Source organism: Pyxicephalus adspersus, chromosome 5 (genome assembly GCF_032062135.1).
Source record: "Pyxicephalus adspersus chromosome 5, UCB_Pads_2.0, whole genome shotgun sequence".
Lineage (NCBI taxonomy): Eukaryota > Metazoa > Chordata > Amphibia > Anura > Pyxicephalidae > Pyxicephalus > Pyxicephalus adspersus.
The window spans coordinates 102,575,387-102,600,096 of NC_092862.1; the positions used below are offsets into that span (position 1 = coordinate 102,575,387).

Here is a 24,710-nt window from a genome sequence, read left to right on the forward strand (position 1 = left end):
AAAAAAACTGTCCTTTAAAATGCACTTCCTTGTTACACATGACTGTACATCAACCTTAATAAATTTTAGTGGGCAGAGTTCATTTTCTAATGATGCCATAGTGATGAAGTTGTAGGGGATGTTAGTCACAGATGTTCCCCACTTGTACCTATATTTTTGGTTTCTTACACCTCCCCATTCTAGGGAAATTGAAGTTCATAGTTAAGTGGACAGGAATGTGTAACAGGGCAGGGAGGCCCATTTTGATGGGCTGAGTGTTTTATGTACTAATGATGCTGTAGTAATGAGATTGTAAGGGGAGAATGTGCCCGCCACTTGCACCTATATTTTCAGTTTTGTACCTCCCACCTCAGAGAAATTGGTGTACAAAGAAGAGAAGCAGGCAGTAGTTTCATAGGTAAAGATTTGCGACAGGTAGGTATGTGTTTAGGGGCCCCACCCCAATGCTCCCTGCTATGTTAGTGGCCCTGTTTTAAATTTGTGATCCCATATCTTGAAATTCTTTAAAGAGGGGAACTGAAATTCTAGTAACTAGGGGAGCTGAAATTCTAGTAACTAGTATCTATGAGGGTCCCCTGTGCACCCTGAAAATTACAATTCATTGTGACATACATTATAGGAGATATGGAGGTTTGTACATAAAGAACTGTGAGGATGCAGAACGACATGCAGACTTTACACACAGCTTTAGCAGAGGATACATTTCACCAGCAGCTTTTTTTCTTTTAAATAGAAATCCCAGCTCCTTCTATGAGATGGGCACAGTACTGCCTGTTTCTCTTTCACATGAAGGCTGAACTGTGTGCTCACCTCTCATCCCAGCAGCAATCCTCTGAATGGATGACAGCTGAGCACAGAGCAGCCTCACTGAGGTCCGTGCAGAGGAGGAGAGCTACCAAGAGAGGTGGGTGGGGTAGGCACAGCAGCCGGGCGGAGCAACCCACTAAAACCCTCCGAGCAGAACTATGCCTGTTTTTCTAAGTCTGTTTAGTTACTTTTAGTTTAGAAAAATGATTTGCACAGAAAGGAGTGCTTTTGATATAAAATGCCTTCCTGCATGAGGAAGTAGTGGAAGAAAATCAATAAGTGAATTAAATTTTGAATTGAATTATTTACAACTAATATTATCTAATTTTACGAATATCACACAAAAAATACCAACAACCCTGTGACCCAAGAAAATGCCCAAACTACCCGCTGTCGGTATTTTTTTTTTTTTTTTATAATGTGTAAAACTGCCAGTAGTGGCTCGTTATACCTTCATTCTGGGATGTTTTCACATAACTAATTATTGAAATACATCCAACCAGTTTATTTATTCCCTTTTTGTTTAATGCACAGACAGTTATGAAGGTGTAACAGTGATTTACAACATGCACAGGGATGCAAGGTGGTCTGCACTACACATTTGGAGATTGACATGAACAATATGAGAACTACATATTGAATTCATGACAGTATATATGAGTTGTAAAGCTTATGCTAACATGCCTCTATAGCATGAGGCTTCATAAGGAGCTGAAAAGATGACTACTGTAGGCAGTGTAAAATATTTGCTGCATAAAAGGTACTAGAAGCAGCCTTGACCCTTGTTACCTTACCCCTATGTTTAACCAGGACAGCCCTGAAAACCAGCCAATGTTTCTCAATATAGAGAAAACATGACAATTCCCTCAAGGATCCCAAATAGCAAATCGCCAAGTCAAGTGATAGTTACATGGTAGAGAGTCCAACCATGACCAGGAACTTGAGTGGCCTCATTGTATATTAGGTTGGTGAGGGCAGCGTGGGGAGGGTAAGATACCTAAGCAGCCCCCAATGCACAAAACCTGTTACCCTGCCTAGTATGAGGAATTTGCAGATTTTCTTTACAAATTAAATGTTGATATCGCATTTTAAATGCTATTAAACCTTTATTACACTATAAATACTTTTAATGAAAATCAAGAACTGAACGCAGCTCAATGTCCCTAAAATGACAAAAATGTAATTTAACAAAATTATTCAGTCACATCATTGAATATGTTGCTGAAGATTAATACTAGTGATCTGCGTTTTTCAGTACCTTCTTAAAGAACCAATTGGGAACAAAGTTATTCTAAAATTGACAACATAATGACAGACTTTTTACCAAGTATAAAACAGATCACACATAACCCTAGTACCACTCAGAACTTGAAGCATTGCCTCAAAGGAGTCCCCTGCAGAAAATTTTTTTTACTAAGAAGTGTGAAAAGTCATTTTCAAGCTCAAGTAACCACTTCTATGTTTCTTGCACTTTAGAGTCTACTAACACTCACCTGTTAAGCACAAAAAATCCCATGTAAGAAACTGTGAGCAATATGAACTGCTGTTTTTAAAGCATTACCAGGGCTCCGAAAATTACAGTAGATGTCTGAAAGTCTAAATTAAATGGGAAGCTACAAGTCAAGAACCCCTGCTTACTGGTCATATGTTATTTTATTGAAGTGAAGGTAAACCCCAACAACGAACTTCGTTTGTTTCCTTTTGGGCTAAAAAATACACCATCAAAATAGTTTTATCTGTTTGATAAGTGTCTGCTAATCATATCATAAAAAGTTTCCCATGTTTCCCAAGTTTCCCATGTTCTGTAGATGAGATGCTCTGTAGTCCTGAAATACTTCCTGTGCTAGTGTGACAACTTCCAAGATGTACCCCAAGGAGAAAACTAATGCAGCCACCACATTTAAGGGCAACTAAGCTGCTGTACATTACATTGTTGTTCTTTGACTTAGACACGTACAAAACAGTCTAATTACTGCAGAATGCTCTAATTAGAAGTACCAAAAGGTCAACTGAAAATATTATAAAAATTACCTTCCCCTCCAGGAATGCTTTGTGGTGTAGAAACAGGCCAGGTCTTTGTTCTCTTTAATTATATTCATTTTGCATGAAGACCTAAAAAAAAAAAAATTAAGATTTTAAAAATACATAGCAAAAATGCAGAAAGCATCTGAAAAATCATGAACTGCATAATGTGAAAAATGACATTTGTATTAAAAGAAGAACTGCAGTCTAAACAAAATCTCTAAATATAACATACTTGACTATATTGTAAGTTTCTAAAGCAGTGAGGAGTGCCAAAATGGAAGCTAGCTATCTCCTAAACCAAACTTATATGCTATCTATCTGTAGTCACTTTGTTTGAAAGAACTACAAGTGAAAAAAATAATGTCCCTTTTGGGAAAAAATAACAGCCATCTTCCACCAGGGATCTGGATCTTTGGCCAAAATATATCAAGCACATTTGATAATTTCATATATTTTGTTTAGCTATATTTAAAAAAAATGGATTTACTTCCTCATTATTAGAAAAAACATCCCTTAAAAGGAAGCTCTGAGGGAACTACTTTCATTCTTTACCCGGTCATGCACCAGAGGGGTTCTACCCTCACCCTAATTCTTCAATTGTTCTCCTTGCTTATCAGCCACTAAAAAACAAAAAAAAAAAAACATTAATTTTTGCTTTAACGCAGAAGTTAATGCATTTGCAGAAGGTGTAGAGCACAAAAGCATAGAGAATCCAGTCAGTTCTGAAATATGTGCTTCCCTCTTGTGTGATTGATAGCTGCATTTAACAAATTGAGAAGTAGTTTTTTTTTTAGATTTAAAAAAAAATAAAATAAAATAAAAGGAAAAAAAAAGGGTTAGGGAGCACACAAACCAGCAAATGTGCATGAATGTCTGTCCCATAGTGTTTGCATTTGACCAAATTTGATAATTTACCATCTGAGGATTTTGAACATGGGAGCTACATTCTAAGTATTGTTTAGAGGAAATACCTTTTATGTTTCTCTTTCCTCCTCCTACCACAGCCCCGGCCGATATTACTGGTTAAAAAAAAAACAAGTAGTTTCTTTGTATGATACAGAAGGTTGTTCAAAGCCATTTTGCATGCCAGTGCAATATGACATGTGTGGATAATCTGTAAGGGTCACATACATACAAACAAACATACAAAGTCAAATTTACTGCTTTAATGCATCTACATTTTCACCCATATTATATTCTGTGGTGTTCTTCCAGGTTCTTCCTCATGGCACCCAATCTTGAACTGCACAGGAATGAACTCGGGTGATATGTCTTCCTGAAAATGTATTTATAAAAAAAAAGTGCAAATGCTTGAAACTAGGCCCTTTTTTTTTACATTATAGAAAAGCCCCTGATGACATATGAGCAATCTCAGGCAGGTACAGATGGAGCAGACCACAGCCTCCCGGGATATGTGATGCAAATATATCCCAGGAGACTGTGGGTTTCCAATTCAGTCTTTACCCTACAGTTAACATTTTGGGAAAGGTAGTTATAAATTTAGCGGGCCAACCCCAATGATCCTTACTAGGTAAGTGGCTCAGGGGTTTCCAGTTTTATTTTTAATTTAGGGCTCCTGGGTGAACTTGCTTTTCAAACACCCACCACTTTTTTCACAAGTCTTTAAACTTGTTACCCCCGCATTTTGATATTTGTTACAGCTGAGGGGTGAAATAACTAGTACTTCTAGTTACTAGTAGCTATGAGGGTACTGTGCGCACCCTGAAAATTTCAAATTGTTAAGTCCAACGGTGTAGGAGATATGAAGGTTTAAGTTGTTAGGCTGTAGAATATTACAAGCAGCCTTTACACACAGCTTTCACACTGTGCTGCCCATGACAACATTGTACACGCCTACCCAGGGTGAAAGGCTTTCATGCGCAGCTTTTTTTTATGACAACCAGCACATGCTAGTAGATGGGGGACGGTCATACAGTGTGCCAATCTAATCATAACCGAGCACTGGTAAATACTCCCCTGTCCACCTCTCATTAGCAGCTATAATCTCAAGCAGCCCCACATTCATCCATTCAGAAGAGTAGAGCTGATCATAGTTGGGTAGAGGGAGGGGGGCACGAGTGCCGGGCGGAACGCCTAGGAAAAAGGCGCTGGGGAGAATTATGTAATAAGCCTATTTTGCTCTACGCTAAGAGCATAGCACATATTTAGCATAAGGAACTTGGGAGTTTAAAAAGAAATACAGTGCACATTGCTATTTTTGCCAGAGAAATTTCTTTGAGGTCTATTAAAAATGTTTTTGCACAAGGTTCACACATTTGGATTGCATTGTATTAAACTAAAACAAAGTGTGAATCTTGGGTAAAAGTTGTGATAATTCTGTGTGAAAAGATTTATAAGCAGACCTCTGAAAATATTACCTTTGCTTATCAAAAAAGAAAAAAAACACAAATGTCTGAATCAGTAATCATGGATTCAAAAAAATTGCACTGTATATATTTTTATAGTTAACAAAAGAACCCCTTTGATGTCTGTTCAGACTGTGAAACAAAGCATCTTCCTGGTTAGAAACCACATTTCATATAACTTTTGTTGCCAATTATATAAAGCCACAAAGTGCAAGTAAATGCTAAATATCTAAAAAAAACTAAAGCAGGCAAGTATTTTTCACCTGTTTAGTAATAATATGAGTAATATTAAAAGAGAAGACAATGTAGTTATAAAATATGGGTGTACTTATCAAGAATTTACTGGTTAATATTGCCAAGTGAAAATATTAGGTAAATTCTCCCTATTACGTTTCAACAGGCTTCAACCAGCAATTTTTTTGCATTCTTCCTACTATGTTTTATACAATATTCACTGGGTGAATCTTGTTAGTTTAGACTTTGCCAAGATAAATCTGAAAAGTACATAGGCATTTTCACTTTTGAATAAATGTTTATAGGGAAAAAAAAATTGTTAAATGTCTTTTCATTTATTTACCAACATGCTGTCCATGGTACTGAAATAGTGTGTATACTAACATTAGGTGCTTGAAGGGTAAAAAAAAAAAAAAGGCTGATACCGAAAGGCTGATACCAGCTGATATGCTGTTCAGCAATGGGTTTGGTTTAAAGAGGTTTACAGTCATAGAGCACTGTAGCCCAATGATATCCTTCTTCAAGATTTTCAGCACCTCTGAGGGGTAGCCCCATGTCCAATTTACCGGCCATCTCAAGCAGGTGGTCAAATCCTCCATGGTAAACTTGTTTTAGAGGTCTCACATACCACTGACCATCCTATGCCACCAACAGCTTTAATCAAGCACTGTACTTCACACCCTGTGCCATTGACTGATAGAAAGAATCTGGGAGGTTGCATTGCTATTCACAGTTCTACCCCGACCACAAGATGACACCCACAAAGATCCGCATGATTAGTTAGTTACAAAGGCTGCTGAGACAAGCATACAAGAGGATTATATCATTAATGTACACTTTACAATATTTCTACCTATGTATCTATTACTCGCCAAAGCCAAATTGCAGTGGTTTCTAAATCAAACATTTGCTTTGCCCAGTTCTCCATTTTAGTTTAGTATAGAGCAGGTAAGAGAAAGAATTCCTTTCAGATTATTTTTAATGACTGGATCAATAAGGAGATTTCCAATCAGTTCCTGAGAAACAAAAAGTTGTCACTTGAACAGATATCTATATTTTCCTTAAACTGTTAAAATGGCAACTCAAAATGTTGGGTTTGACAGTGGTCCAAATTGGGACAGAGAGAGAAAGTAATGAAACCCATGACAGAAGGTATTTAACTTTTTCCTTATCTTTTACCCAAAACCAGCAAAGAAAGAACAAATAAAAATTTGCTTTAATCCCCCTTATAATGCCAGTACTTCCTTTACCTTCCTCTCACACCAATCCTTTACATTGGTAAATGTAAAGGATTGGTGTGGGAGCCTCTGGACAGTGCACCAACCAGCTGGGTCAGGAGAAGGACCCCGTTTGGGGGGCAAACCGGCCAGAGCCGCGGACCACGTCTCCCAGTGACATGACAGGCTCGGGGCAGTGGGAGGGTTGTGTCTCTGGATGTATGCACAGTCCGGAGTCCGTGCATTTAGTGGTCAGCGATCTGCAAAAGGTTGGGGACCACTGCTTAACATGATGGCATGATGGGAACCCAAATAATTATCTGGCACTATCAGGGGGAGGGGTGGAGGATTGTTTATAGCCCAGTGCAGGATGCATTTTAAGAGACTCAGATTACACGGGGCTTTCCTTTGCTCAGTGCCTGAATAGAAAATAATGGGGAAGGTGCAGATAAATTAAAGGTATGTCCAGCTTGGGAGGGTGGGTTGAACTGAAACCTTTGTTCTGGCCTACACTTTACTTTAGAAGTTTAGTTTTATTAAGACAGATAACAGTTCAGAGGCTGCAAGTACATAAGTCATGGTTACAATTGATGTGGAAATAAATATAACATTTTCTTTTGGAAAAACACAGAACACTATTATTTTAAAAGGAAGTTACATTGAAAATCCAGTTGATAGATTTTGTCTGGTGACACAAGGATTCACCAAGTAAACAGTGAAATACACACATGTATGTATAGTATATTTATTATATTACCCAGCAAAAGACTTTTAATTCAATAACCCAGTCCAGTGTTCTCCCCAGCCCATTTTAGCTGGGTGCACCACCTGGCACTTTTCAGCAACCACCCAGCTGTTTTTGGGTGGTTAGTGATGAGTTGGGTCACAATTTAGGGCCTTCCATCTGCCTACAATTTCTTCCCGGCTTAAAAAAATTTCTGGGTTGAGCACTGCAGTCATGTAGTTCCCGGTTTAGAAGTTCAGCTTTCTATGGTAACCCTGACTTCCTCAAAGAATCTTGCAACACATCTGCTACTGCTCAGTCCAAGCATAAGAAACAAAAAACAGTAATGGTTAACAATTCCAGCTTATTTATTGAAAAAAAAGTCAGCAATACTGTAATACCCATATATTACACCCCTTCACACAGCATTGTCAATCAACAATCTAGCAGAATCCCTAACAGGAATAAGACCAACGATGGTTATGCAATGGTAATACAAAAATGCTAGGTAATGCAAAAGCCTAGCTGTATATTTTATGCAATTGGGTGGCAACAAACCTTTCTAATGCCAAGTATTAGTTTTTTGGATCATCCTGTCCTGTTTTTAGGATGCCAGTAATTAATGCACTGCTAACATTTTTCAGCAAATAAGCCATCAAACTGAAAGAATAAGAAAACATTTAACTGGAAAAAACAGTTTAAAAGGCAATTTATACACAATTGCAAATTCCAGCATCAAATATATATTTTATATATTGAAACTGAAGTCCTGCCTTCCATTCTAGCTTGCACATTTGCACAGCCTACTCTCCTGTACTGAAATTGCTTACTCTGAATTCACTAAACACAGTCAGCTTCTCACAATGCGCGTTAGAAGTTGCAGCAAGTCAGCCAATGTGCATTTAATTTCATATCGTATGGCTTTTCACTATAACAAGCCCTTTTATCCCTTGCCATACTGTTGCTGATCCATTAGATTTCAGTTCATAATGGATTGCATGTGGTCACTATCACCGCAATGATATGTGCAGCAGCCTGCTGACTTCTCTCACACAAATATGATCTGCCTGCATTGCAAAGACCTAGTGATAATGTCACCGAGTCTAAAATGAAATAAATTAGGAGAACAGGTTTTACTTTCATTAGGATTTTGTTGAGATGAATAAGGTGAAATTAAGAACAGTAAAATATAGGCAGAATAAAGTGTCTGAATGTCAAATAATGTATATTTATGTGGAATATCAAAAATGTATTCTTGCAGGCATGACACATACTGCAACACAGTGTACACCCCTAGCCCAAGAATAAAGCCGACTGATGCTATGCAACTGTGGCACACATGCGCAGGAAATGCATTATAAATGGTGATTTAATGGTCAAAGAAAAGAGGATAGGCTGGAAGAAGCAGCGGAAATATAAAAGCATCAGTAACAAGGTTTGTGTAATGAAGTCTGTCACAATGTGCAGGTAGATTATACATATTTGGACATTGAGCTAGGAGCTGCCACAACTCCAAAAATGTACGTTAAATCTTAGGAGCACCGGACAGAGCCGCGGACCATGTCTCCTGTTTGTACAGATTCAGGGTGGAGTCTCTGGACACAAATGGCCCAATCTTGTTGGTGATGCTGTTAATATCCTAGAAAGGACAAGATTATAATTAAAAGACTATTTGGGGCTGGACGTGCTACCCACAATGCTGTCCAATCAGAATCCATACATAACCTAACACAGTTGGAGAAGTTTTACAGAAGAGAATGAGGAAATCTGCTATGCATAGATATGCAACTGCTGCATCTACTAATGCATGGGCATAATATAATCATAAAGCCATGGTTGTAACATTTACTGCATGTGCACCTTCCTGGTGCATAAAACTGTCTTTAAAGCTGATCAAAACCCTGGGGATGCTCCCTGATTCAACGGCTGACATTCTCTTAGGAAAAAAGTCTTAGTATCATTAGAAATAAAAGAGTGATTAACCAATCAATAGACCTATTACTAAAATGAAAAAGTCACAAGATCCAAGACGAAAAACAACTGCAGAATTTGTGTAGTTAACAATTCACCCTTGCTGGATGTGTGGAGGATAGCTCACAAATACCACCAAAACCACACTGTCATTAAAACGTTTCTGTGCTGAAGCTTTCACTTCCTTCCAAAGGTCTTCTATGGCTATTGTAAAACAGAGCAGGAATTGAACTGTTGTTACACATGAAAAGATACAAGCCAACTAGAAACTGCTGACTGTCCACAGAAGCACGTGTGCCAGGTACCAAGACTCCTGCTTCCATTTTTTTTTTTTAAAGAGTATTGTTGTTGCAGAGACGGTCATCCAAAACAAGGATTATCTATTAACATGCAAGACAAATGCCAGGAAGAATTAGTTCTGGTTTCCATGTGCTAAAGGTCAGCAATCACCTTCCTGACAAAAAAACTGCAACCTTGAAATCCCTGAAAGTAAAAGGAAATCTTAGCTGTCATCAGAAAGAACAGGAACCTGATGAAAGATTTCCCCACACCTCTTGTACTGGTGATAACTGAAAACCTTTTCAGTTCCCATCATTTTCTATCCAGGTGACAAGGTAAAAACAAATATCAAATCTACCCAGAAAAAGCACAGACAGAAATGGAGTTTGCAGGTTCTCCCCGTGCCTGCGTAGGTTTCCTCCGGGTACTCGGGTTTCCTCCCACATCCCAAAAACATGCAGTTAGGTTAATTGGCTTCCCCTCAAAATAGACAGACTACAATAATGATATATGACTATTGTAGGGACATAGATTATGAGCTCCTTTTTAGGGACAGTTAGTGACATGCTATAGACTTTGTGCAGCACTGCATAATATGATGGCGCTATATAAATACTGTATAATAATAATAATATTAATAATAAATACATAAAAAACAAAAAACATTCAATCACCTATCTAGTCCTTAGGAGAATTAAAAAAATACATTAAAAACTTGCTGTATATTATTGACACCCAGAAGACAACCAACCAAAACATGCTGTACAATGACATGCTGGTGACCACCCCATGCAGTTGTCAACTCCTTATTCACCGACTAATACTAGTCTCCACAGCCCCCCCCCCCCCCCCCCCCAAGTCTAATCTATGGGTCACTTCCTTCTATAATAGCAGTACCTGCACATTCCTGGTCCATCAAAACAGCTGCTACATCTATAGCCTATGCAGCAGATATCTAGATATTGTCAGTAATGTGTAAAATAAAGGTATGAGGCCATACAAAAATCACCAAGTGTTATAGCATGCTGCTAGATCAGAGAGCTTGTGAAATGTAAGAGTAAAAATGGTAGCCCAATATTTTACACTCGTCACCAGACACTATTACAGAGGTCAAACTCCATCTAAACACCAAATTAGCTAATGGGATTAGCAAGTCAGGAGAAGAAACCTATGGGAACCTTAAGTATATTATATTGAAAAAATAAAATGAAAGATGTGAAAGATAAACGTAAAAGCCAATCAGCCAAGGCTTTAAGGCAGAGGTACGGCCTAGCCAGTAGTCTGTTCCGGCCTAACGCCCCCTAGTTTTTTAATGGTCGATCTTGCCTAGTCCTGGCCGGCAGGGGTCGGCTCTTGAGCCACCTTGTTGTGGGTCCCTTCCCTATTTACCATGGCCGGCATTAACACTTCCGCCGCCGGGCTATGGGGACAGATTCTCCCCCGATACTAGCCCTGAAAAGATAATCAGACGAAAACCTGACGTGTGTACGTAGCCTTACTCATCATTTCCAGTAGCTCGAGTCACTGGCAACACAATACTTTAAAACCTACCAACTCATAATCTTCATAATATTCAGTGGCAACCAATGCATGTCAATTACAAGCCAGGTAAAAGTTTTAATTCCTGGGTTGGCTATTTTTTTCTGTAAGTAATCTAAACTACAGTCAATAAAAGTTTTAAATGAATGTGTCGCTTCAGTGCAGACACTGTTAAAGAAGCAGATAGTCAACTCTCCAGCAATGTGGAAGTAATAAAGATTTTACTACTTTAAAGAGATTTAGGTGTTTCTACTTTTTGACACTTTGGGGGGGGGTTAAGATAGTATATCCCGTCCAGCTGCTCTGGTTCTACCTGAAAGTGGAAAATTGGCTGGGGCGCAGCTTCTGACCAATTAATTTAAATCACTGCACATCTACCAGAGTCTGCCTGACAAGAAAAAGGAAAAGCATTCAAGATTAACATTTTAGCTTGTATTTTGATAGGGGGGAGAAGAGCAAGACCTACTATATATGAGTAGGTCTGCTACTTTTTTTTAGTTCTAATATTCAATATTATTAAAAGTCCATATTGACTCAGCAGCTGGCAGCTTACACTGAACTTTGGTTATGCAGTTTGTTTTTAGGGGAGACAATTACCTAAATGCAAATTTTTGAAATTTGTGGGGGAATCCTGTCACTAGTGAGATAGTGAAAGGATTAAAACCTAGGACCCAGCATTGCTGAGACAAGAGTACTAGACACTAAGCCATCTGTACCAACCTTCAACTAACAACCCCTTGCAGAATGACCAACTGATTGGGAAACACTGCACTACAAACTTTAGCATACCTGAATCTTTACTGACTCAATACCTGACTATTAGTAAACCCAAACAGATGCATTTGATCATTCATATACACAATATAACTTGTATACTTTTGATCAATCGTTACTAAACGTCAATTCTATTCAGAACTGACAAAAAACAAAAACTAAAAATCATTTTTTTCCAATCAGAACAACTGAAGTAAAAGAAACTGAAAGTACAGTCTGTACCACCATTCATAGGATTTCTTTTCACTTTCTGAAAGTATACCATTTTTTTGTGGAGTTAGAACTTCAGTCTGTTATTGCTGTCTGTGCATACTTATATTGGTGACAAACTTCTCCCACCATCCATTGTACGGATGCCACAGAATGACAGGAAAGAAGGACTCTTTGAACTCCTTTTTTAAAACACTGTAATGTACATGGCATTCGCTCGCCATAGAAAATGAATATTCTTCTAAAACAATTAATAATTCTAAATACCTCCCCCTCATACACACACACACTTATTAAATAAAACTGTATCATTTACTAACAGATGGATTTTACAATTTCCTGCCAGGCTACATGCAAATAGCAGCAGGAGTAGGGGCTTACAAAATCAGCTAAATCCTTAAACATATCATAACAAAGCCTTCCAGGTTGTGTTAAAATACATGCTCAGTCCTAGAAGTATTCACATAGAAATGGTTTTCTTGTGAACCTGATATTGCTTTGGTCATCCTGTACAAATTGGTGTTTTGGTCCTGCAGACAAAGAATAAGGCAATCAGTGCCAGTGCTGTGGTTATACACAGTCACAGAACTCTCAAGGCAAAGCATAATGTCCTTTATATTAAAGGCACACTTCCATAGCAAACTGTATTTTTCTCATTAGTCCTTAATATCGGTCGGTTTACCATTTTATGCAGTAATCAAATTCTGAAGTTTTTCAAACTGGTATAACAGCACAAGCCCAAAGCCTGTTGACATTGACCTTTATACAAAAAAAAAAAACATTGAATATAACATGTTGTATGTGTCAATATAATCACATGGCCCCTGTGAGGTGTCCATAGATAAACCATTTAAACGGTCCTATTCATTTCAATGGTCAAATGCAGCAGTAAAAGAATTGTTGTCCCGTGCTAAGAATGGCAATGGCCAAGTGAAGTTAAGCACTGCATTAAAGCAAGAACTCATAACTTGTGTAATTAGGAACCATTTGGTCAAGCATGGGAGAAACTGAAAAGGAAGAATTGCTGCATCTGTTGGTAATGTCATGGTAATGTTACCAGTAAGGAAGATGGCTGCGCCTTTATATGCATATATGTAACTATAACTAAAGTTACAATTAGATTTGGATATCATTTTTATTTTACAGTGCATTGTTTCCATAGCCGTGTTATCTTCTGTTCTCATCAATATTTTTAAAGTCTGCCCAAACAAGTTCTTGCCCAAGCCCAGGACGGTTTTGGTTTACTTAGAGAATGTGGTCTGAATAATGTCCTCCATGCGACTTGGGACGTGTGCTATTAGACTGCTGACTGGGGAATGTTGCAGGAAGAAGTGTTTTAGAGAAAAGATCCAGATTGAAGGTAAATATTCCAAGAAAAAAAAAAGCTGATTTGTATTTTACTTTTTTAATGGAATGCAATTCCTACCTTTGGCTATTTTTAGGCTGGAGGCCTACTTTAAAGTTAAGGAGAGCTTTAAAAAAAAAAGAAACCCACAGACACACACCATAATAAGTAAAGAAGCAATGATATATGATACGATACCTAATTTATACAATATTCCAATGTTTTGCTTTCTGCAGTTAGAAATTATTCTGATATATTTAACCTCTTTATTCACCTCTCTTCTAACAGGACAGAGGTGAGAATGCAGATGCATTATCTAATAAGCAGCTGGAAGAAAATGAACTTGTGACTTGTATAACTGCACAGTACAGTAGGTGTGTAAATCTCAAAATAGACTGTAAAGAATTAAAAAAAAAAATATTTAGCAGGTAGAAAAGGAAATGTAAGTATTTCAACTGGGTATTTGGGTATTTAGCTATGTGTTGGAAGTTTTGATTCAAACCAACATGCAATGCATCCAAAAATGTCCTACCTGGTCATTCGGATACTTTTTACAGGGCGGTCCAGTCACAATTTTGACAAAAAAGAACAAAGAACTAGTCACAGGTATAATAAATATCTACCGGCGTTTTGCAGAAAATCTTTTTCACATTGCTGATTTGCCTTGTTCTATTTCTGTGTGATCGTGGACATCTTGGTTGGAGAAGATGGCTTTGTTCCTTCTTGTAATCTCTGCAAAGAGTGACTGGTGGGGAGATACAACAAACAGAAAACGAGGTGCAGAAAGCACAGATCTAAAGAATGCATGAAGCAGACAAACTTTTTCTAAGTCCTTAGGTACAGCTTTCTTTCCAGCAAAGAGAACAAAAGGCAGAACAGCAGTGACACTATCAAATTGTAACTTCAAATTTTGGGAGACCAGCAGTCAAAAGCACAAAGTGTTTTAGTTAATCTCCCCCTGTAGATATACAGCTATAGAGGTACAAAAAGTGCACTGATCATTTCCAGGAGGAATTCAAGACACAATGAAAATCTTTCAGGGTATAGTTTAAGAGCATTTTTTGGAAGTTTCATCTTTAACAACTCTGTCCTGATCGCTACATCCCTAAAGTTTCCTGTAACTTCAACTCTGTAACTTCAAATCTGAAGATGGAGACTTGTGTTTGCTGTCTCATGTCCTGCCTTCTCAGAGTTCTAAGTAGAAATACAAAATGGTGTTTCCAAGAGGTTGTATACAAAAAATATTAACAATATAACAAAATTGAAATCCTATCTGAAAAAACTTGCAAAATCCAAAACTCTGGCTGCATTTATTTTATATAGCCAAGCTTAACCTAGTCACATGGTGGCTAGCTAGAGAATATATAAACCATTAACTCAGTTACAAGGCTTAGTGACTGAAAGAATGAAATGTAAAAGCTTACCATTTAGAAGAATGTTAACAGAAACTTTTTTGTCTTTACATAAGGGGTTAGCAACTCAAAATAAAAAACTGAGGGAGACAGGGTACATGAGCTTGGTGAAAAATGGGGTATTAACATGGCCTAGCTGTAAAATCAAGAAAAAGGGGGAAGTTAGAGGGCACAGTGATGAGAGGAGTACTTTGTGAAGATGTGATTGATGGGCCTGTGAGTAACATAAAAAGAACAGCTTAGTAAAGTAAAGGTGGGCTGCAAGCATAGTAGGTGCTGAGAGAAAAATAGGTGTCAAGCATGGCGGGTGCAGACACCAGGGGAACAGTATATAGTGGTAGGAAAGAAAAGGGGGACTGGAGTGGTGATGAAAAGTGACTGATCAAAGGATGCACAACAGTCTAATTGGCCAATAAAGCAAACAGGTCGAAAGTAGAGGAGGAGTGAAAGAGGATGATAAATATCTACTGGTGGCAGAACCACCAGTGGCAAAACTAAACTAACTTTGTCAACCAGGGTTACTCCAGAGGTTGCTAGAGGTTTCTTGAGCAATGAGAAATTTGTGACTCTCTCTCAGTTCAACGGATACTAATGATCTTTTTGACTATCTGCAAGAGTGGCTTTTCTTTCCAATGAGCAGCAATGTAGAAAACATTCTCCCCACTGGCTACCACACTAATGTACTGTGAGAAATAGTTCCATGAAGACCTGAAAGTTATTTCAAGGGGTTGCCCCCATGTTAAAAAGGTCAAGAAACATTTGTCTAAGTTTTCATATTAGGGAGGGAGATGTACAAGCTGTTATAATATTATAGATGCCTTATGAGCGGTCAGCATTCATTCTTTGCAGCAGGGTATGAAGTTTTTCTGACTTTCTGCATACTTCCACCTGCGCAATTTAGAAATAATAAAAAAAAAGGTATCAGCATAAAAGCCAGGAAACTAACATTTTTTATTAGGTAAAATCTTTATTTTTGTGGAGATTTTTCTCCAGGTTATTCACAATAACTGCATTATTCTATATTACTGCTGTGTATGTAAACTGCAGTGCAATGTAGAAAGTTAGGTTTTCAAATTGAGGACATTCTTAAAAGTGCTGCACTGATTGGTGCCATTCAAGTTCATCAAATAGGTCCTTGCCCATAAACAGTATAGTGGAACTACAAATAAAAAACATATTACTGCTATGAATATAGCTAAATAAATTGTATTTATTTTTATATTATTAGTATTTACATGTCTAAAAATGCAACCCTATTTCAACTTTTTAACTATGAAATGCCTCCCTGAAATATCACATTCAGCAACCTCGAGCCATGGCTACCAGACCTGGGCCATGTTCCCAACTGGAATGCTATGGCAGGGGTTGCTTTGTGTAAAGAAGTAAAGACACCACAAATAGGGCTTTTTCAAGTGAATAGTCAATTTGTAGAGCTATTACCACTTACTGTATGGGTTGACAGGCTTCCAAAATGCCTTACAACCACATAAAACTGCTTAAAAGGCAGTTAAAAAGTATTCCCATTCAAGTCTTGAGAGGAGGACCTACAATGAGATGCTGAACACTGGTCTCTGAGACTAGCAAGAAGAGAGGTTTTGTAAAAGTTTTCTCTGATCATTCATTTGACAAAACCAGCATTACATCTGTGTATCAGCTGTGGAAAAGGCATATTTTATGCTAAATTTTTTGCTTTAGGCTGTGAATGAGACCCTAAAATAAACCTGTGCTTTGCGCATGCCATACAAGCAAAAAGCCTGAGAGCTGTCACATAGCAGCAGAAAGACAAATAGCATTGAGTAAGTTGCATCGCACTGATCTGGAGTTTCACAATAAAATAAACTCTTTTTTTTATACCACATGGGTAAAGCAAAAGTTTAAAGACCTAAAATGAATCATGTCAAAAATGGTATCTAGATAAAAAGGATTAATCTATTGATTATCATCATTCTGTTGAAACGTAAAAAAAAGAACCCCATATTGTTTTCAAGATTTGTATTTATTAGTCAGCATGTAGCTGAGGAATATGAAATGCATACGTGAAGTTTGAACACCACACATTCACATTCCAATGACGGCTTTCCTAATTACCAAGATGATGCTACAATGCAAACACAACCACAACTCCTGCACTATCCCTCTGCTATCAATGCTTACAAGAAATATTTGAATAAAATAAATAATAAAAATAATAATATTACTAAAAAGCACCAGGTACTGTGGAAATGTAAAGCATTTCAACAAAAAACTTTCCCGTTTGTATGTCTTAATCACAGCTTTAAGTAATTTTCCCTGGAAAGGAAATACAACTTCCTGAGATTTACCATTTATTCAAAAGACTCATCTATTTTATCAGTATGATCCACCGATTCAGCGCTAAAAATGACAACAACCACCTAAAAAGCCATCACCGTTTTATTTAGTTGAGACAGATACACAAATTTAAACTGCATTACCACACCATGAAGCTTTTAACAAAACGCAGTGTTTGCATCACCATCAGCAATAAAATAGAAAGCTCTGGCAACAAGGCCAGGTCATTTAAAAGCTATGAAGAGCCTAGAAAATGTGAAAAGAAGCACGAACACACACACACACAGAAGAGCAAGACACAACCACACCATAGTTGGAAGAAAAAAAAAAAAAAACAGACATTGGACAAATCGGCTGACTATAATCAGGTGATGAAATCTTTATCCTCCATATCTGTGTCCCATTGGAAGTTTTTTTGTTCTTTGCTTTAATTCAGCTATTGATTTATTTAACTAATATCACCATAATACTAGACCCCTTGTGATGATTGAATTTACAATGTAATAATAATATTGATGATGTATTGATAACATTTTCAATAGAACTATATGACTGAAGCAAAGCTCACAATGCAGAATAGATTAAAAAAAAAAAAAATTAGGGTACACGTACAAAAGGATCTTTCACGATATACAGCGCCATTCTGCTCTATAAAAAGGGGAGACCGACGGAGCGGCAACCCACTGCACTCTTTACCCTACACTTTCATTACGATCGTTCCTCAACCACGGATCCGCTAAGACGGTCTTCCGGACAAAGAGAGCTGTACACACGCCAGATTCTCTTTTGATATCAGCCCTGAGGTGATTTATCGGACAAGAATAATCTGATGTGTGTACGTAGCCTTAGGTTTCTTTGTAATGTGTTTATTAAAAATGATATAATCTATTTTTAAATATATATTTTGACTTGTTATCCTAATAGTGCAGAACTCAGGCCTAGAGGGGGGTTATCCCTAGGGGCTATTCTTACTCTGCTTCATGAATTTCTGCGGAAAGGCAATAGATGACAGAAGATAAATAAAAGGTGGCCTACATGCATTGCTTTACTAAAGGAGGAATAAATACCTGAAGTGTATGGGAACCTATTGTGTAGGTTTGGATGTGTAAACCATTGTGCAGTGCGGTTTAATTTGTCTTTTGTCGACTGAAAGTGGAACTAAAGTCCCACTTTGAACTTGTGATTCAGGTGGTTATTGCAGAAACAGAAAGGCGATGCAAGAACTGCTTTTACCTGATCACCACACAGCAAAGGTTGACAGGGAAACCCGGTAATCCCAGCTGGCCTCAGCAAATCAAGATGGTTCGAAGAACGCCTTCAGAAACTAAACAAGAAGAAAGATGGCGGCACCCTGCAATTGAAGTGGGATAGGCGAGTAGTTGCAGATTTAGTTTCGCTTGAAGTCTCTAAATTTAAATTTACGTTGAACTTCCCATTTTGTTCCTTTGAATTATGACTACCGTTGTCAGTTCTGGTGTCATGTTCCAGCAGGAGCCTGACTGTCACAATCTGTGCTACTTACAGCAGCACTAATCGGCTCGGACATCACACAGCATCTCAAACGCTTCTTTGCGGCTCTACCCACAGATAGCATAGTGCAAAGCGTCAGAGAAATCAGCCACATTACCTCTACAAAAACATGCTGACATTTATGTTGTAATGACTAATAAAGCAAATTGTTCATTTGTAAAGTTTTGTAATATCTCCCCCCACTATCATGGTGACATTGGTTCCAACCAGCAAATGACATATAAAATGTATATTAGGAAAAAGCCAGAATAGCCAATATATCTGGCTCAGTGGCTAGCTCTCCGGCCTCTCCAGCGCTATTAGCGGTCTCAGGTTTAAATCTCAGCCAGGGCACTGCATGAAAGAAGTTTGTATGTTCTCCCCATGTTTGCGTGGATTTCCTCTCACATCTCAAAAACACTCAGGTTAATTAGCTTTAGGTTGTGTTAATGACGTGACTATGGTAGGGACATCAGATAGTGAGCCCCTCTAGGGAACAAGTTATTTTTATGACTATGGACTTTGTAAGGCGCTGTATAATATGTTGGTGCTATATAAATACAAGTAAATAAATGTCACATTAAACTGGAAGTGGTTTTATAATGTTGAAGATGTTTCGCGGCCTATCCAAGCCATTTCTTTTATTCAGCGCACAGAAATGAAGAAGCTTGAATACGCTGCAAAACATTTTCAACATTACAAAACCCAGTCTATTTTAATGTGACTACTAGACATACAATGACCCCAATAATTATGAACCTCCACAGCCCCATTATATTTAGCTTTTATTATGGTCTCTGTACCTGCAGCAGAACTGTTTTCATAATGTAAGTCTACAGCTACACAATAAAGAAATTTGACAGGTTCCATTCCTTTCCCACTCAAACCAAAACATAAAAAGGCAACTTATATCCTGACTGTATTTCAGCTATTAACTTTTTTGGAGGCTTTAATACAATTTATTATCTGTAAATAGGTTCACTGCAGCCACCAATGAGTTTCTAAATGCAATCATTCCCCATACAAAGATAGGAGAACTGCACTGTACTACATGTTTTACATGTGAGCCGATCTCCAGGAAACTCTTTCAAAATTCCTGTTTTCAGTTACAACACTTACTGTTGTAACTTCTCTTTTGTACCAAGAGAGAGGTGCAGACACTGAAAATACATTCTTTAAGGGTCTATTCACATCTTCCTACTGCAATGTGTTGAATTAAAGCAAGTTTGTTAATGACCATTAACGCGCATTGTGTTAAAGTACCATATTCCAAAAAAGTCACCAAAAGCATACAGCACAATGACCATGCAATGTGTTGGGGATACAGTCAATTTCAAAATGAATGGCAACAAGACATGAAAACCGCAATGCTCGTAAGAAATGCAGTGTTCTCTCCAGCCTCTTTTAGCTGGGTGCACCACCCGGCACTTATCAGTAACCACCCAGCTGTTTTTATGTGGCTACTGAAGAGTTGGGTCACAATACAGGGGATGCCAACCGCCTACAATTTCTATGCACCCAGTTTGAAAAAAATGAGGGTTGAACACTGAAATGTTTTTTTTTTTAATAAAAATAAAAGCACATCAAATGTTCTGCACTTATATATGAAAATGCCTTAAGAAATCATTATGGTCATGGAAATTGTTAGAGACCCACCAACAAACATAGGCTACCATTTAGTAATAGTTCACTTACAAACAGAATGCCTGCTGTACCAGATGTCCTAAGCAAGGAAATGATGTATTCCTAAGAAAACATAATGACGCCGATTTTATTTTTTTCAAACCAATATAATCCATCGATTAGAGAAATGGCAAGGTAGTAAAGCTCAAGCATTGGACTAATATTTAGTTGACGGCCATAATGAAATTATGTATAAGATCAAAACATTACCATCAATTATCATTAAATTTCAATCAGACTATTACAGGTATTAATGGATCACCATCTTGGCATACACATAAAGAAAGAAGCAAACAAACGAAAAAAACATAGGACTGTTCTTAGTCTTATTGTCCTATTGTCAATGGCAGCAACTTAAGACTGAATGCCTTAACACTATATAAAAGCATAGTAGTTGTCTGATTTAGGAAAGATCATCTGCACGTTAGGCATCCAGCTACAAAAGTAAGAAGACATTTTATTAAATTCTATTTACTGATCTAGACAAGTGACATTTTTGCCTAATCTAACACTTCCACAAATAGTAGCAAGCAAAGAGATAGCCAAGCAGTGAATGGTTTAACACAGCAAGTATGCAACCACATCATAAACCCTGCAATGATGAAACATGATCCAATCCTACAGAAGAAAGGAAAAACATCACATGGATGAAAGAGGCAGAATCTGATTAATTAGACGAAAAATAAAAAGGACAGATGTTACAAATATGAAAAGGAAATTATAGTACCAAATAGAATTGAGTTGCAGAGAGTTATTAGGCATTAAAAAAAAAACAAAGAACATTACTTGGAATCTGTTCCTGCATCGCCATGAAAGGTGCTGATATAAGCAGGAGTCAGCTGATGGCAGGAAATGGAACAGGGTATGTTTTGTAAAACATATTGAAGCAGTGTCAGATATCATCAGTCCAAGCAATAAGCAAAGATCCATATGACTCAAACGAGCAAGCACGTATTAAACGAAAATCATTCTTAGAAGGAAAATTTAAATACACAGAATATTTGTATTTCATAGGATAACACTGTACTAACAAAGAAAAATCCTTAGCTTTTAGCTGGTCTAGCCGATATAGAGCCCCCATCATTGGTGGAACTACAAGTAAAAGAATACCTTGACTACTGATCAGTACATACCAGGGAGAACTGTGGAGAAGACAAGCTTGAATGACAGGTTGGACAACATAGTTAATGTTTAGGCTCTATAAACTCCAAAAAGCGCATTTATTGTAAGGATCACACAACCAAAGAACAGCCCAATGGTTCTCAACATTTGTTTTGTTAAGTTAACTTAAGTTAACTTGTGATTTGCCCTTGCAGAGTGAAACAAACTGATTGATGCCCCTCCTAATCAGCAGCACATTTACCTTTTCTTTAATGCCTTGACGCTTATTCCAGTCACCAGGAGGGAAGAGTCCTGTGCTGGCTATAGTCACTTCGATCAAAGCTTACTCAAGGCCTTACTCCAACCGTGACAGTAATCACATTTGATCCATTACATGCACCTCCAAAAGCATGCATTAGTTCAGTGTCCCTCCATACAGAGCTTACACAGTGCCAAGTACTTTCCTTGTATCCATGTGAACCAATCACAGAGCCCCAACACTATCACATGCCATCTCTGCTCCTTATCCACCACAGATCATAGAATTCTCCCTAGGATTTTTTTTAAGCTGGATGGAAGTAAGGTGTAGGTGGGTGGTGACCCCTGTATTGTGACCCAACTTTTCAGTAACCTCCCGAAAACATCCGGGTGGTTCCTGCCTGGTGGCAAGCAAAATTAGTTCAGGACTTAGGCCTTATATCCAAACATTAGGTATACATTTACTGATCCATAAGCTTAAACAGCCACAGCCCTTCCCCTATTTTGTCTTGTTATTGCTTTATTAACTATACAACTGCTTGTACTTGTCAATAGATAAAACTTATATTTTTGTATCATTTGAATTATCTGCCCTTGTCTGTACTGCACCATTTGTAAAGTGAAGCAGCAGCTTATGTCATTGATAAATCATTATTAAAGTAGAGGTTTCATGGAAAGGTAAGGCCCACTTATGTTGCTGCGCTGCCCCCCCCCCCCCCGTCACACACACTGCACTGTGGGGTCCTAAAGAAACAGTGTCTGCAAATTTGACAGCGGGCAGCAGTAAACAGTACTGAAAGCATACCTAAACTCAGTTCACATTACATAAAAGGGTAGAAAACCCTTTTATGTAAGTTAAATTTTTTTTTTTAAGCAACCCTTTAAAAAAAAAAAAAAAAAAAAAAAAGGGTGCAGCCTAGCCCCCTAATTCTCAATCCCCTACGCAATTAAGAATAAATAGGAGCGCATAGCCTCCCAGGAGGCTCTTGGGTGCTCCCTTCTGCGCATGCCCAAGCATCTCAGGCATGCGCAAAAGGTGCCCTTTCGGGAAAAAAAATGCCGATCTCACACATGCGCAGAGAGATCGGCAAGTATTATCCCCCTTGTACGTCACCTGATCTCGCGCCTGGGTTGGGTGATGTAGGAAGAAGAACCCGGAAGAAGAGGAGAAGATGGCGGCGCCCGGAGTGCCTGGCTGAACACAGATGCCGGGACCCGATGGAAGAGACATCAGACCAATCGGCTGCTCTGCGAGAATGAAGTTAAGTGTATTTTTTTTTGTTTTGGAGAACTTTAGTTCCTCCTGAATCACTCCAATTTCATTCTCTATTGGGCTGTTGTGGGTTTGAAGCTACATGCAGCATGTCCCCTGAGGCAGCAGATCGCTGGCATGAGGGAGCTGGCATAAGGAAAACTGCGCAGCAACATCAAAAATGTTAAAAATACTCATCTTATATCCATGCACCCAACAGACTCGCTCAGGAAAGTTTGGCGTTAATGGGCTTCCTTGTGCTAAACATCAAAATAAAGCACTCCTGCTCTGAGCCGGGGAATCTTGCAATTGGGGTCCAGAGCAAGGTGACTGTTTTATACAATTTACTTTAATTTATTTTAAATTAAATTCAGAGGAGCAATGGTTTCAACATTGTCATGCAAGATCTGCATCAATGTACTCAAAATAAAATTAAAACAAATATTGCAACAATGTTATCTCACTAATAGAAATCACACTGTACATCTGATAAGAAAACCAATATTATCATACAACATTGACATGAGTGATTACATTTAGAACAACATTTTACAACTCTTCCAATCATTGGTAACACATGTTTATGGGATGACATCAGGGCTGGACAAAGTACAGTAAGGCCTAAGACACACAAACCGATCCCACTGCAAATTTTGCACCAAAACAAATAAAAATAGAAGAATGTATTGGTTGCAAGACCCAAAATACTATGAGATTCTGGGCTACCAATTGTTTCTCCCAGACAGGTATGAGCACAATTCTGATTGGATGTAATCAAATCATTCTCACACACAATGGATCTTGTATGCTTTCTACTGATATTTGTCTGATCTGTTTATGAACATTCTGAATTATAGAAAATTGTTCACGCTGCTGAATTACCTTCCAGATCTGATTGTTTTTTTTGACCAGAAGTAAAAATCTGTCCATGTGTACTATCCCTGACACCAGTACAGGAAGCAGGATGTATTTCCATTCACAGAGATGGAAAATGAAACCTCCAGCAATGTCAATATTCATCATATTATGGATGATCATAGCAATATCATACAACATACATGACATCACATGTATCATACATGATGTATGGACAGACTTGTATTACATGTAACCTTCTTACACATCAGTCATGTATGAAAGAAGAACACTATAAATATTCTTAATAAATGAATTGCACACTCAGGCCTGCACTGACATACATATACATATATACATCATCCATGTACCTGCACTTATAGTAGTAAGCTGCACGACAGCACCAGAGAACCGCGTTGTACCCGGGACAATGTCCCCGCCCCTTCCCGGCTCCCTCCCTCCCTAATAGCGGTACACGGTCCCTCCTCCTCTTCAAGCAGGGTGGGGGTCACAGTCCAGGAATGGTCGTACAACCTCCTTTCCCCCTACTGCTCTGTATCACGGCACCGTCTGTCTATGCTTGACTCACAGACTATTGCTGGACGCCGCCATGATTACTCCCCTCCCCCGGTCCTCCAGTCCACTACCCAGACGTAGTGCGCATGCGCATCAACAGCACTGACAGTCTGCCTCCACACCCCCTGGTACCTGTCAGGCGACTGTCAGCTGACAGGCTGCTCGTGACGTTAATGACAGCAAGAAGTGTCAGGGTTCTAAAAATCGCCATATTTGATGTGGGCACATGTGAAGTTAAGGAACTGTGTCTGGTTTATACAGAG

The 24,710-nt window shown here is 38.3% G+C and overlaps 1 protein-coding gene across 1 annotated transcript in view; it reads right to left on the minus strand.

The window, feature by feature from the left end:
- Nucleotides 1–24,506, minus strand: part of DNAJC13 (DnaJ heat shock protein family (Hsp40) member C13) — a 91,641-nt gene extending 67,135 nt beyond the window's left edge. The window contains exons 1-2 of the mRNA XM_072412314.1: nt 24,243–24,506; nt 2,839–2,919 (exon numbers count right to left, since the gene is read on the minus strand). Of these exons, the coding sequence (XP_072268415.1) occupies nt 2,839–2,906 (68 nt within the window). The 5' untranslated portion in view covers nt 2,907–2,919; nt 24,243–24,506. The remainder of the gene's footprint in view (nt 1–2,838; nt 2,920–24,242) is intronic.
- Between the last annotated feature and the right edge of the window lie 204 nt (nt 24,507–24,710).